At 37.2% G+C, this 14,660-nt stretch overlaps 3 protein-coding genes across 6 annotated transcripts; 2 read left to right on the top strand and 1 right to left on the bottom strand.

Moving 5' to 3' along the window:
• Positions 1–12: 12 nt before the first annotated feature.
• On the top strand, positions 13–3,430 carry LOC118442195 (ileal sodium/bile acid cotransporter-like). Of its 3 annotated transcripts, none has more exons than XM_085661980.1 (7): positions 13–542; positions 1,048–1,298; positions 1,371–1,583; positions 1,667–1,841; positions 1,964–2,226; positions 2,325–2,511; positions 2,635–3,045. In XM_085661980.1, the coding sequence occupies exons 2-7, from the start codon at positions 1,092–1,094 to the stop codon at positions 2,814–2,816; spliced, it is 1,227 nt and encodes a 408-aa protein (XP_085518106.1). In that variant the 5' UTR covers positions 13–542; positions 1,048–1,091; the 3' UTR covers positions 2,817–3,045. The 3 variants fall into 3 exon arrangements, with proteins under 3 accessions (XP_085518106.1, XP_085518107.1, XP_035723427.2); XM_085661981.1 differs by lacking the exon at positions 2,635–3,045 and adding an exon at positions 3,300–3,430 and having other exon boundaries at positions 75–542; positions 975–1,298; XM_035867534.2 differs by having other exon boundaries at positions 75–542; positions 975–1,298; positions 2,635–3,044.
• Positions 3,431–3,603: 173 nt separating this feature from the next.
• Positions 3,604–14,298, top strand: LOC118442187 (uncharacterized). Of its 2 annotated transcripts, XM_085661956.1 has the most exons (8): positions 3,604–3,743; positions 4,165–4,252; positions 4,543–4,655; positions 7,454–7,690; positions 7,789–8,054; positions 8,127–8,289; positions 8,386–8,621; positions 8,883–14,298. In XM_085661956.1, the coding sequence occupies exons 2-8, from the start codon at positions 4,234–4,236 to the stop codon at positions 12,622–12,624; spliced, it is 4,776 nt and encodes a 1,591-aa protein (XP_085518082.1). In that variant the 5' UTR covers positions 3,604–3,743; positions 4,165–4,233; the 3' UTR covers positions 12,625–14,298. The 2 variants fall into 2 exon arrangements, with proteins under 2 accessions (XP_085518082.1, XP_085518081.1); XM_085661955.1 differs by lacking the exon at positions 4,165–4,252.
• LOC118442200 (mitochondrial translation release factor in rescue) lies at positions 13,632–14,232 on the bottom strand. Its single transcript, XM_035867545.2, has one exon. The coding sequence runs from the start codon at positions 14,230–14,232 to the stop codon at positions 13,660–13,662; it is 573 nt and encodes a 190-aa protein (XP_035723438.2). The 3' UTR covers positions 13,632–13,659.
• Positions 14,299–14,660: the final 362 nt, after the last annotated feature.

The raw sequence follows: 14,660 nt of genomic DNA, 5'->3' as shown, positions 1-14,660 counted from the left end.
CTCTTCGATCGATAGGAATGTGTCTACGAATTACAAAACTTCGATCGATCTGTAAATAGATATATCGCGCACACTTAAAGCTCGATTCACAGTATCGATTTGAGATTAATCATCACTCTCGTTCTTTGCACGTTCGAGAATAAATATCTTCTTAATGTACTTCATATTTGGCCGATGAACTGTCATAGCTCTCTTACAGCTTTATAAAATATAATATCAAATATAATAAACTATGAAAGAGAAAGAGAGAGAGACAGAAAGAGAAAGAGAGAGAGAGAGAGATAGAGAGAGAGAGAGAGAGAGATAGTTGGAAACGTTGGAAAATCAAAGTACCGTTAAATTAATGCAATAGACCGACAAGTGGAATATGATATATCACACGTTTACATCATTGAGATAGGCCCCCCGAGCACAGATGCAGTCATGCAGTTTATAAGTTTTCGGTATTACCAAGTATATTTACCAACATAACGAACAACATTTTATCAGATGGGATCATATTTTTTTGAAAATATTCTTTTCACTCTATATAAATCAAACAGGTGAGACTAAAACTAAAATCTTTCCTTTCATTTATTCATATACACGATAACGAATCGATTCAATATCATATGCGCAACATTGGAATTTAAAAGATCTATATCTAAATACACGACATTTGTCTTAATAATATACAATAAATATAACAATAAATATAAATATACCGCGAGTCTTGATGCGAATACGTTTGCTCAATCGAATTAATTATACCCAAAATGGGATATTTACTTACTAAGAGATATAGATTTTTTATCATCTAATGAAATAAAACATTTTTTCTCTGTCATGCAAAAAAATCAAAACCAATGCAACCTTTATATAATAATGATAAACTTTTATCAATCATGCATATATATATGTATGATGCATGTATGTATGTATATATGCTATAAGAATTTCTAATTAAAATTATGATCATATGCTTAATTACACAGTGGATAAGAATGCTCATCCTTGTAACATGGTTCTTTTTTTTACATCAAATTGCGGCTGAACAATTTATGGTAGAAAAATGGGTTGTGAATTTAACAACCAATTCCATTGGCTTAGCAATGGAAGAAACAAAGACCGTTCCATTCTCTGTCAAAACGAAATATCCAGGAAATTTCAGTTTTAATTATATAAGCGAATCGACCAATGTTGCAACAATAAGTGGTGTTATTAATCAAAATGATAGCAATCATTTCTATGGTATACTTAATATCACCGGTATCTTTTTGGGTACTACAAAAATTAAATTATATCTGATGAAAGATAAGGTGAGTTATTTTATCTAGACACTGCAATATGAATTTTATATAATACAGATTGTTTCAAATTTATATTTTTAGAACATAGAAGACAGCAAAGATATTCTTTCTGTTACGGTAGTGCGTTATCAACGAACGTTAGATACGATATTTACTGTTAGTGTTGCAATACTTGTATCTATTCTCTATATTAATTTTGGCTGTGCTATGGATTGGGAAGTATGTAGAAGAACATTAAAGAAACCTATCGGCCCTGCCATAGGATGCTTTTGTCAATTCTTCTTTATGCCTTTGGTAACACATCTAATAAAAATAAAAACAACTTGGCCTAATTTGCTTAACTATAATAATAATAATATAATATTTTGTTTTCACAGTTGAGTTACGGTATCGGATATTGTTTATTTCCTAACAAACCTGAACTACAAATAGGCATGTTCTTCACAGGGATAAGTCCAAGTGGTGGAGCATCAAATATTTGGACCGTATTATTGGATGGAAATTTGAATCTTTCTATCACTATGACTACGATATGCACTATACTTGCTTTTGGTAATTTAACGTATATATGTATATAGATGTGTACAAAAAAAAAAAAGAAGAGAAAAAGAAAAGAAAAATCAAAAAACATCATTATATATAAAGTGTTTTAAATGAACGTATGTTCTATACAGGGTTTATGCCATTTTGGGTATTTACCCTAGGCAAACGTATTTTTGAACGCGGAAACCTTGCCATACCTTATAATCGTATCGCAATGTTTGCAGTTGGTCTTATAATACCTCTATTGATAGGATTTCTTATACAAAAGAAATTACCAAAATTATGCAAGTTGATGATACGAATAATGAAACCATTTTCAGTAATTCTTATAATATTTATCGTTGTATTTGCTATCCTTACTAATCTATATTTGTTCAGATTATTTTCATGGCAGGTGAGCTTTTTTAAATCTGTTTTTTTTTGTTTTTTTTTTTACGAACGTAATAAAAAAAAAATGCATTAAATGATATAATATGAATTGCAAATTTTTAGATAATGGTAGCAGGCATGGGTTTGCCATGGTTGGGATTTATTTTTGGCATGTTGGTATCCTTAATCTTTAAGCAATCTCGGCCAGATATTATAGCAATAGCGATTGAAACAGGAATACAAAATACAGGTGTCTCTATTTTTTTACTTAGATTTACTTTAAAGCCACCTGCCGATGATTTAACTACAGGTAAGTTGAACCTGAAAATACATGATACAGTTGTTGATTTGCAATTTTTAAACCAATTTTCTTTTGTTCTTTTTTTATTTTTCTTTTTTTTTTTTTTTTTTTTTCTTTTTTTCTTTCTTTCAGTGGTACCAGTATCATCCGCCATAATGACCCCCATACCGTTAATAATTTTATATATAGTAAAACTAATATTTAACTATAAACGCAAGCTACAAAAGCGTACAACAAATACTTCCAAATCTTTAGAAAATTCTGAATGTTGCACAGAACCTATTAACACTGCCCTACAAAGTAATTTGCATTAAAAATAATATAATACGTGCGTTGATGGCAATAAATATAATCTTTATTCACAGTTCAAGTTTGTGACAATTGCAATACTTCTTTTATAAAAGATTATATAATATTAAATAAATCTATAAGATTCATTTATCTATTTCTCGTTAAATTCTACTAAAGGTATACTGTAATAAAAAGAGAGTGGAAAAAACATAGTTTTATCGACATTTATACAAAGAATGAAATATATTTAAATTTTAAATTATTAATAAATCCGAATAATGAAATTATTTTGTATTTACATAAATCTATACATATAAAAAATATAGATGTTAAATACGCGTTGTAATTATTTAATAATAATTTAAATAAATCATAGGAGAAACGTGACGTCTATAATTTTCTAACATTTCTTCTTGCATTTTGGTGGAAATAAAACTATATTCATGCAAAGAAAAGATGTGTTCCTTTCGATTCCAACCAGATAAAAACTATTTTTCTGTTTACAGTTGTCACACCTGGGATCTTTGAATATTAGCGCCGTTCGGTTCGCTCCTTCTGTGAATCAACCTCGTCCTACTTCAGGTCGTAGACCTTCGTGTACGCCAGTATACGTATCGTATGTGTATCCGAAAGCATTATCGGAGATTCACGGTTCGGCAAATATGAAAATTACGTTCCTTACGAGCTTCGCATAGAATTTGAATGTTTACAAGTACAAGTGATGTTAATTGACGCTCAATTTTCGGTAGTGGACATGCAAACGCGTTACTGTGATGTTATGCGTTACTCCTCCGAGTATGGAAACTGATTTGAAAGAAGAAGCGTTCAGTAAGGAAGAAATATCGTTGGTGTCTGTAGGGTGTATTGCGTAGGAATGGTATCACCGTCCAAGCTTCAACATCAAGAGCAAAAGCAACCGTCGAAAGAGTATATATTGAATAAATGTTCGTGTAAGTGATCGCGAAACGACACGCTTCGTCATAGGCTTGTGTATACACGTACACGAGGAAACGGGTAATGCGTATACACAACCCACATGCGCGCGCGCACGGTCGTTTCAAGCGACGACCTGCATATTCGTCCCAAGCGTTTGGCTCATCTACCAAAATTCGATACCCCCCAATCCCTCTCCCCCGCTCCCCCTGCCCCTCCCCGTCCATGCCTACAATTTCCATCTCATACCAATGGAATGTCTTCTTCTAACAAGCGTGTTTCTTTTTGATACGATTTGTTATTTAAAATAAAAAGAAAAAGAAAAGAAAAGAAAAGAAAAAAGAGAATACTCTTGTTGTAACTTGGCGCGACATCTAGCGTATCTTTATTTGATTTTGATTTTGATTTTGATTTTGATTTTGATTTTGATTTTAACAGGTCAGCTGCTTTGACATTCAAATTGCGATAGAATTATATTTTTAACACAAGTTCTTCTTATCTTCTCTTATGTTGGAAATGATACTAGGTATTATTTTATATTCAATATTAAGCTATATTAAGAGGTAGTCTTTCCTTTCAACGACGTAATTATCTCTCTGTTACAACCATACTATGCGATTAAGCGCAATAGTAGATGACTTTCTTTCTATATAAATTTTGTATTTATATTCGCATATAAGTATATGATATATTTATTATTGGCTTTGTTAAAATACACGAAAGATGCTATGAAAACAGATAGGTAAATCCGTGACTATGGAACTTTTGGACCTTGAGTTAAATAATCGTCATTGAAATAGGTTTATTTATTTCTAGATGTTCGCATACAAAAGGGCCTGAAACCTTTGGCAAAGAAGTCATTTTACTTGGATATAAAGAATCATGCCGCTTCGGCCAAGCTAGAGGCAAAAATCAAGGATCTTGGAGGAGTGAGTGTCATTATTTGAGTGAGATTTTAATACTGGACGTACTAAAAGCTTATATAGTGCATCATAAATTTGCCTGTTATATCTCCTTTGTCGATTCGTTCTACAAAGATTTTGGATACATTTTGGATAGGCTGCCATACTATTTTTTCACCCCTTCCCGCCATTTTTGATTGGTGCGTCTCTACGGTCGATAGAGGACGTGACCTACCACTACTTGCACGCGGCGCGTCATCGGATGTGATTTTGAATTTTCTAAAAGTACGATCGTAAATGTAATGTATTGCATTTAATAAAGGGCTACCATTGAGAGTACGTGTAACGTACGATGTCATAGTTTGGACTGGTTGAGTTGTCTTAGGAAGATAGGAGAGTAAGATTGATCTCGTAAAAATAGGAAGTTTCGAATTCCTTCTGGTTTACACTTGGAAGGGAATCTCTTCGAAGGAGGCCTTCTTTGAACTCGTTCACAAATCTATTCTTAGCGAGTTTCTTGCTCCTTAGACTTGAGTGAATGCGCAATACTGTATAGACTAGAGAATGAACGCTGACATTTATTCGCTGGCATTGGCCGAACTTAATTCGAAAAATCAAAATGTATATGCCAATGAAAAAGACAAGAAAAAGAGAAAAGAAAGTACGGAGAATGGTGACGGTGACATTTCTTATTATCCTATGTGAATACGCCATCGCAAATATTTGCTCTCTGTAGCGACATTCGTCCTATATCGTCGTCGTCGTCGTCGTCGTCGTCGTCGTCGTCGTCGTGGAATGAGAGGAAAGAGAAAGAGAGAGGCGTGCGGAGAAAAGGGAGAACCGAACCGTCGCGGCCTGAGCGCGGGCTCCGCCCCGAAAGGAAGCGCGGGGCCACTCGTTGCAACGTTGCACTTCGCTTGACCGACCGACTATTCTCAACGATCCGCTCTCTCGCTCTATCTCTCTTTTTTTCTCTCTCTCTCTCTCTCTCTCTCTCTCTCTCTCTCTTTCTCTCCCTCTCTTTCTCTAATTCTTCAAAGTAAAATCAGAAATACGCGTTACGGGAACTATTTTGTTCATCTTCCAAACGGGCCGCAAACGACGATATCGTGTATGGTAAGACCGTTGATTTTTGCGCCATCTTTAGTCGTTCGTACGAAGTTAAGTCTTTTCTCGTGGAGATGGCTCCCTGGGTGTGCGTATACGTGCGTGTGCATGTTTTCAACGTGTGCGTTCGAAAAAGAGAAGCATGGCGATGGTCCGGTGGGGGTAATGAACGAGAAAATACGCTAGGGCCGTTTGTAACAGACACCGAACTTGACGCTCGTGCGAGGAACGAGAAATGGGTAGATGAAGCCGTATTATCCGTCATCTTCAGCGAAGATCTGCGGACGCGAACACAAAGCGCCGCCATCAGGCACCCATGCTAAGCTGTTAACGGCGAATGGCCATTTTGTGCGTGACAGTTCTCTCCCGCGAAGCAAGAATAACAACGACATTGCATCAGTCCAAACGATCTCGCGCATATTTACCAAGAATTTTATTCCTACACATTTTGCAATTAAAGTCGTCGTCGTTATTGTCGTCGTCGACGTCGTCGACGTCGTCGTCGTCGTCGTCGACGTCGTTGTCGTCGTCGTCGTCGTCGTCGACGTCGTTGTCGTCGTCGTCGTCGTCGTCGTCGTCGTCGTCGTCGTCGTCGTCGTCGTCGTCGTCGTCGTCGTCGACGTCGACGACGACCGTAGCTTTGCCCGGCCTCCTTTTCACAACGATTTACCCAAGCGAGTCTGCACAACTTCAAAAACTGTATATTTGCGCGTGCGTTAATCATGTATTTACCATGAGAAATCGGTGATATTATATTAGATATTTTATTTGGACGCCACCGCTCAATGTTTTATTTTTGAAGTTGAATTTTGTTTGCTCTCGAGCGTATATTCTGCTGCGACACGCGGCTTGACAGCAAACCTTTCCTCTCCTCTTCTCTCCCTCCTTTGTACTCCACTCCCTCCTTCCTTTTATTCCCCTGTCTTTTTCTCGCCTTACGACTCTCCTTCTCTTCTTCCTCTTGTTCCTTCTCTTTATCAAACGTGAATCTTACGACGAACATTTCGTTCCTTCTCGAAGAAGAAACGAGTTCTCCTTTAAAAATATATTTCAACTCTCACGAGGATACATTAAAGGGAGGGAGCACGTGTCTCTCGTGTGTGTTGTGTTACATGTTACTGTGTGCACCTATAAAAAAAAAATATTAGACACGTATCGTTTTAAATTTGTGTGTACTATGCGGTGGATTAAGACTACCATATTAACCGCGCCAAGTTTTAGCGTCAATGACATACGCGCTCTGTATTTCTCTTGGTGCCATTCTTGCGAACGTTTAATCCGAAAATTACTTTGGATTTCCGGCGTACTTTTCGTCGCGTACATCGCTCTATCTGGAGAAGATTGTTGTGCTTGGAATATCGTTTGAAGTCGACTCAAAACAAAACACTGGACGATTATTCTGTGTCAGGAAAGCATTGGTAAAGGCACTTGGCATACAGTCTCTTCTATCTCCTATACGATTTTGGATATATTTTTTTCCAAGCATATTTCTATCGCATAACGCTACAAAGGAGGCGGCATTTCCGCGGTTTATTGCTTTTCCCTTTGAACGTAATCAAAATTATAATTATTCATACAAGTATTGATACAAGCATCGATAACGACGCATTCCAAATATTATTATATTTATATGGTTAAAAATATTATATTATAATTGAAAATGTTATAAATCAAAGAAAAGAGATCTATTATACGTTGATAGTTCCTTTCTGTTTCAGGTGATAGAATTATTTTTAGTGCGCACCGTTAGTCTAGTTGTCACAGATCGTATTGACAGAGTCGGTCAAGTTCATTGCGAAAAATATAAATGGGGTTGTATCAGTGGTGGCAGCGGGGGAACCCCCTCGCTGAGGAGCATAGAATTTCCAACTCCGACACCTCCTACGCCGCTTTTAAGTTCTGAGTGTCCTTTGTACAATACGACCAATCTGCAGGGTCACACTACCCAAAGATCTGTAAGTTGGAACAAAAGAATAGAAAGGATAAATATAATAATTATATTATACCACGTGTAATATCGTATTAATGTTTCTTTATATACCCTGTAATATAGAAATCGCGGACGGATGCAATGTTGGAACGTGCTCTGACCCAACCACAGCATTGTTCCGTGGATCCGCTTGACAACGCCCTCAACTGGGGAATACCTATCTGGGCAACCGATAAAATTCAGGCTTGGCTCGATAAAATCTATGCGTCTCTTAAAGACACTAGTAGTTTGAAACATCTACAAGGAACAACGAGCAGGCATAGGTTCGAGAAAGATCTCAAAGTCAAGCACTTGAAAGGGTCGTATGTCAAGTTTGAATCTTTTCGCAGGTAAAATTCATTCTCATCGAATACGACAATATTTAATTTCTCTTTGATAATGACCAATCATTTCTTTTCCAGAGATACAAGACCGGTATTTTTGGAATTATCAACGTGGCCAACGTTGAACTTTGACGGAGACCCAGGAACTTGTCCTTTCGACGCTAAGAGGAGAGAAAAACTTGAAAATAAAACAAATAAGGAGATTAAGGAAAACAGAGAAGCTATCGCAAATAAAAAAGAAGTATGATGCCATAAATTTACAGCACTTTTAAGTATATATATATCATTTATATACAACTAGTCGCAAAATTTAATGTTCCAATTATCTTACTGTCAGGGTAAAGAGATGACTCGACGACCACGTGCAGCTCGTGCTCGTAGAACGGAACAATTAGGAGCTGGTTATTGTGAAATATGTCGAATAGATTATCGTGATTTAGCGAAACACGTGCAAAGCGATCAACATTCGAGTTTTGTTCAAAACGATGACAATTTTCTCTCTTTGGATACTTTAATCAATACAAGTGCCAGTGTAGAGGCATTTTTGAAACTAAACAGAACAAAAGATATCGGGTAAGTAGCTTGTTCATTCTCGATTCTATTATCTTTCTTTCTTTTTTTTCCCTTTTTTCTCCCCTCCCCCATTTTTTTCTTTCCCAACTCTCCCAATCCAATTTGATGATCCAGTATTATCCATGCTGATCTTTTATTGTGCCTAATTTATTCCATTCCAAAATATAAGTAAAGTAACATTTTTTAATCTGTCTTGTTTTTCTTTCTCTTTTCTTTCTTTTCTTTTTTTTCTTTCTTTTTTTTTTCTTTTCTTTCCTATAGAGAAGAATGCAATATATATCCAACCGAGGATCGTACTCTTCGCGACGTACTGCCAGAAGAAAAGATCGCTAAGAATGAAAAGACTTCAAATAATTACTCCGTACAAGGAATAGACATGGTGCAGTGCAATGGAACCCGAAGAAATCTTAATTTAAAATTAAACTCTCCTCACAACTTGCGAACGCGCGCTAAACACGAAAGTGGGCATTTATTGAGATCAAAGGGTAGCCCTTGGCACGAGGTCGATAAGAACGAAAAATTTTACGACAAATTCGAGGGTTTTACTATAAAAAAGAGAGCAAAGGGAACCATTTGGATCGAAGAAGAAGATCCGGAAAATAAATACTCGCAAGCAAGTGACATTAAAAGCTCCGACCAAGTAGATTATAATAATATTAAATCGCCGGGAAAAGATGTAAATGGTATCAATCAACGTGATTATGGGGATAATAATACTGTAAATAAAAGGCATAATGGTACAGATAATCAGGATATTAAAGAATTAGACGGCGGGAGGGTTCCAACTAATGAACAAAATGGTGTATTTAATCCTGAGCTTCCTTCGAAGAATGAAAACGACGCGAATATTAATATTCACGGAGAGATTGTAAGATCTAATTTGTTGAAAAATAATGTAAATATAAATGGCTTGTCCGATAAGAATAATCGTATAGAATCATGGAAATCTACGGACGGTAAAGTAAAGTTTGATGGTGCGAAGAATGAGTCGGAATTGCAAAGAGTACGATCGGATAACGGGAGAGTCGTCGGAGGTGGTGATCATAACGAGAAGAAGGAATCTATCGAGGTAGTTTGTAATAATGGTCATACGGATAACAATCAGAAGGAATTAAAGGCGTTACAATGTGCAGAAAAGGAATTGGTTTGTGAGAAATTACGATCGCCTAGGGTTGCTGCTGGTGGTAGAAGAGGTGGTAGAAGTTTTCGCGGGCGTCATAGATTGTCGGTCGAAGAACGCCTGATCGAGGATAATCGTGCATATTATAAAGTCGAGGTATTAGGAAGTAAACTACGGTCGAGCACATTACCGTGCAACAATACCTTGTCAAATTCTACGATTAAGGATGCGGAGGTGGAGGAGGAGGAGGAGGAGGGAGAAGAAGAGGAGGAGGGTGAAAAGAAGGAGCAGCAGCAGCAACAGCCATCCAGTGAAAAACCAGTTGTCGTAAGATTCAAACGCGTAAGAAAATCTGAGCTTTCCCTGTTAAGCGACGAGGCCGAGTCTTTTATGTTTGGAGAACCTAAGCGCGACGACACGAGCGAGATTAGCGACGAAGAACAAACTAGTATTTTACCTAGGGACACCGAAAGCGATTACAACGAGACTATCAGTTCCGACATACTTAGTTCGAGCTTGGATTCCAATCCTCGGATAAAACAAGAGATTTTGGAAGAAGATTCGCAGGACTCCGTTAATCTTGGCAGAGCGAGAAAAAGAAGGCGTACACAGGCGGAGGCGCTTATTAAAGACAATGCCGACTATTACAAGTTCGAAACACCTGGCAGTAGATTGAGATATCAGGCACCATTAAACGGGGTCAACAAGGCCCCCATTAATACCGAACGCAAGGAGGTAAGATCTGACGTTAATGAAGGAGAAGTCGTAGAGAAAATATATCCGTCCAAACCTTCGGCAGAAGTTGAAAGAATGCAATTTTCGTTCGAAGTAGTACCGAAATCGGAACCGTGGTATCAAACCTATCAACGACAGGACGAGGGCGCTGAATTTTGGCATTACTTCAGCGACGGGGATACAGGAAGACCGTTCCTTTTACCCTATGAGATAGAAAACTTCCATGAGACCATACTTAGGAATCAGGCGAAGAATGAAAATAGAAAAAAGGGTAGAGGCCGTAGTATAGGCTGCATCGGACGGTCCCCTAGAAAAAGTCCGCGTTGTCATGCATCGACGTTGGCGATAATGTCCACGATCATAAGAAAAAGGGAACAGCAGCAAATCACTTCAAATCTCTGTACGATAGAGGAATGTCAATCTCTGAAATCGCAGATGGATACTCAGGCGAAAGCGGATGCAAAAGGAGATATTAAATTGGATTCTAAGGTGTCCGACATCGATGAAGAATTGAAGGAAATCGCGAGAAATATCGACGAAATGCTTAACACGAGAGATGTCATAGAAATGGAGGATGCGTTTGAACCCGATAATGTACAAATGGACGGGCTAGAGGAGGAGGAGGATGATTTCATTGAATCGACGAATGTACCGAAAGGTCCGCCGGCAAATCTGTTGGAATTACTGGACAACTGTCATGAACTCGTACCTTGTATAGAAAACTCATCGTGTGCCAGTTCGGAGTGCGGTGAAGGAAATGTCGAGTCGCCCTTAAAACGACGTAAAAAGAGAAAAAATAGAACAGGATGGCCCGGGATTAAGATACGAAAAAAGTTACAAAATAAGATGATTATAGGCACGTACAACGGTGCTCAAGGAAATTTCAAGAGAGCTGGGGAGTTATCGAGAGAGAAAAGTGTTGGTCCGTTTGACGAAAAGAATAACGAGGTTGACGGCGACGCCGACATGTCTCTGCGATTGATGGCAGACACACATACAGAAATAGTTTTATCGAATGGTAGTACGATTTCATCTACTACTAGGCACAATGAAAAGACTACGGTCGACAAAAAAAATAATAAAAGCACGCCGGATGATTGCGATGATCCTGGCGTATCTACTAAAACACCTCCTAGAGCGTGTCCCAAAACGTGTCCTAAAACGTGTCTTAGCGCGACTGTGATCGGTAAAAATAAAAATGCGGACAATAGCGGTGGCAAAAATTCCACGACCGTGGACGAATTGAGAATTTCTAAGGTATTTGGCGAGGCGCAAAGGACTTTATCGGATAAGAATTTTACGTTGGACATAGAGGAAGAAGTGTCGGAGAACGATCCTGGAAACGATGAAAATCACGAGAATGTATTTAGGAAAGATGTGAACGGTGTTATTGTGTTAGAACGACAATTCATCACGAAAGCTGTCGTAAAGAAACGTCCGCGCATAAACACATCCTCCGAGGGCTGCGAATCGCGTACCGAAATTGAAAATCATGACATTTTGTCAGCCAGAAAGGACATAGATTCTGGGATAGTATCGAGAAAGCATCATAGTCCCGGCGACGTGTCTAGGCTGGGATGTCAACAAACCCGTTCGGAAAACTCTAATATTGACGTGGACGCTCATAGGACGGTTTACAGAAGGAGTAAAGTAGGAGGAGTGGTAAGGTCTAGGAAACGAGTTAACACGAGGAAACAACAACGAAGGAATAATAACGTTCCCTCGGAATCCGTATACGAGAGCGAAAATTGCAAGAATGAGTCTTATTTGAGTATTACTTGTAAAAAGCAAGAAACTATGAAAAGTGCGAAGAAACAAAGCGACGAAACGATAGGACCCTCGGTCGACTTACAGGACTCGGCCGAATTGGAGTGTGCACTGTCGGAACGTAACACTCCCACCACCACTACCACCATGCCGCCTTCCGATTTACAACAAAGACGTTCGAGCATCGAGTTTCAGCCGGTAGTTAGAATGATGAAGATAGACAATCCAGTTGACATGGATCATAGTATTTTGTCGGTTACTGTAGCAAGTAATAGAAGGTTAAGAAGTTCGAATTCTCATAGAACGAACGCTCAGCCACCGCGAAAACGTTTGAAAACTGCGCGTGGACAATTTGGAAGGTGGTTGAAAAGTAGTAGCTGAAATCTCGGATAAATCGCGTCTACGCCAACGTCGTGAAATTTCAAAATTAAAGAGTCCTCTTTTATGCTGCTGCTTCTTCTTCTTCTTCTTCTTCTTCTTCTTCTTCTTCTTCTTCTTCTTCTTATTCTTCTTCTTCTTCTTCTTCTTCTTCTTCTTCTTCTTCTTCTTCTTCTTCTTCTTCTTCTTCTTCTTCTTCTTCTTCTTCTTCTTGCCACCAAGAGGCGCTGGAATTTTGAAATTTTCTTCACCCATGTAAATTATGTGTAATATAGTATTCGTCTATGTAGTATATAGTATTTAACGTTACTGACACGTAAAATCTTAATAATATTCTACTTGATATCTTCTTGACGCGATACACGCGATAATGCGTCGTCAAACTTGTACATTCGTCGAATGCGGTCTTGATGTTCTCAGAATTAATGTTTTTTCTATCCGCATCGTCACCCATCCAACTAAATCCCTCCCTCCCACAGCGGCTTTTTTGTTTATATTATAATGTTTGTAACAGGTACAAAAATATTCCATGTATTATATAAACGGTATTTCTGGAACATATGTGACTAAAGAGAAGAAATTCTTTAAGCGCGCACGAGACTGCATACAGCTTTGTAATATGTATAATCTCATATTCTGTTTATGCTTCGCATTATCCAAGGTAACACTGTAAATCCTCGGAGGAAAACAAAAACAAAAAAAGAAGAAAAAACTACAAAAAAAAAGGAAATACCTTAATTATTTTATTTCAAGTGGAAATATGTAAGTTTCTCGTGAGTTCAACAAGAAAAATTATTATTAAAGATACGAATTTTTCAATAAAAGACTGGTTTTTTTTTCTTTCTCGAGTGATAACTATCCTTCGATATTAATTTTAGATTTTAACTTTGCGCCAAGGTAAGTGATGAAATGCGAGTTAATTTGAAGTTCGATTATATCGTCAATGTCTGCGAGCGAGAGAGAGAGAAAGCTTATTTATTTTTTGTCTATTACACATCAATGACGAAGAATTATCATCGATAGCTTCTTTATTCTAATTCATACAAGTCCTTCGCGTTCTTTAAACGACTTCTTTAAATCGGATAATTTCTTCTGCCTTTGTCGTTTCTTTATTGACATCTTTTCTTTGAGGATGCGTTCTTGATTCTCGATCGATTGATCGCCATTTAATAAATTGTCTAATTTGGTGATCATTATATCTCGCGCACGTTTCTGATTAATCCATAAACTTCTTGTTTCATGACATTTTACAACGATCCCCGTTGGTTTATGTTTCAAAGTCACGGCATTGTTCGTTTTATTAGTTGCTTGACCACCTGGGCCGCTTCCTCTTACAAATCTTTCCTCAAGTTCATTCTCGTCGAGAGTCGGTACTTTCGAATAATCCAAATAACGTTTAAAGGATTTCAGACGTACTTGATTGTAGTTACTTATATGTTGCGTTTGACGAAATTTCATTTTCATATCCTTATTACAATAATTAGGTATATGAAAGAGAGGCATCTTTTTATCGACCAATTGAAATATACCATAAGACAATAAACGTTTACTTAGAATAGATTGTACGTATGAAAATACGGCATTAGCAGCGTGTATATTCATCTTGATCATACATTATTTTAATAAATTTTCATGATTTAAGTTACACCACTCTTTGATTTTTCAATAAAGTCAATCCTTTCTGAAATATAAACATACGAAACAATGACGCAATAATAATGTTGTAGGATCAGCATTCAATTTTATAGGTTATGGTTTGATCGAATATTCGTTTCAAATAAAAATATTCGCGTAACAAGACTTCTTATGATAAAATTACCTTTAATTGAAAGTCAATGTCTGCCACCTCGGTTAGATTTTTATTCTGTTTAAATTCTTCTCGTATTTTTTGTCGATAATATTTTTTATCTGTAAATCTTAACTGTTCACCATAACGTAATAAATCTTTATAAAGTTTTAAAATTGTGATTCTCATATTGTAGAATTTATTATTATATTACTACAAACATATTATGAAAATAATGTTATTTTCTATTTAA

This window comes from Vespa mandarinia, chromosome 16 (assembly GCF_050613455.1).
Source record: "Vespa mandarinia isolate Hongniang chromosome 16, ASM5061345v1, whole genome shotgun sequence".
Lineage (NCBI taxonomy): Eukaryota > Metazoa > Arthropoda > Insecta > Hymenoptera > Vespidae > Vespa > Vespa mandarinia.
The sequence above is the reverse complement of the archived record's forward strand: the minus strand, read 5'-3'. Positions and strand labels throughout refer to the sequence as shown.

Bases quoted from the DNA above. Each gene is read 5' to 3' on its own strand.
- LOC118442200 (XM_035867545.2), bottom strand. From the start codon at position 14,232: ATGATCAAGATGAATATACACGCTGCTAATGCCGTATTTTCATACGTA.
- LOC118442195 (XM_035867534.2), top strand. From the start codon at position 984: ATGCTCATCCTTGTAACATGGTTCTTTTTTTTACATCAAATTGCGGCT. The intron at 1,299-1,370 runs GTGAGTTATTTT...TTATATTTTTAG, and splicing joins TATATCTGATGAAAGATAAG to AACATAGAAGACAGCAAAGA. The intron at 1,584-1,666 runs GTAACACATCTA...TTGTTTTCACAG, and splicing joins AATTCTTCTTTATGCCTTTG to TTGAGTTACGGTATCGGATA.
- LOC118442187 (XM_085661955.1), top strand. From the start codon at position 3,668: ATGGTATCACCGTCCAAGCTTCAACATCAAGAGCAAAAGCAACCGTCG. The intron at 4,656-7,453 runs GTGAGTGTCATT...TTTCTGTTTCAG, and splicing joins AAATCAAGGATCTTGGAGGA to GTGATAGAATTATTTTTAGT. The intron at 7,691-7,788 runs GTAAGTTGGAAC...CCTGTAATATAG, and splicing joins GTCACACTACCCAAAGATCT to AAATCGCGGACGGATGCAAT.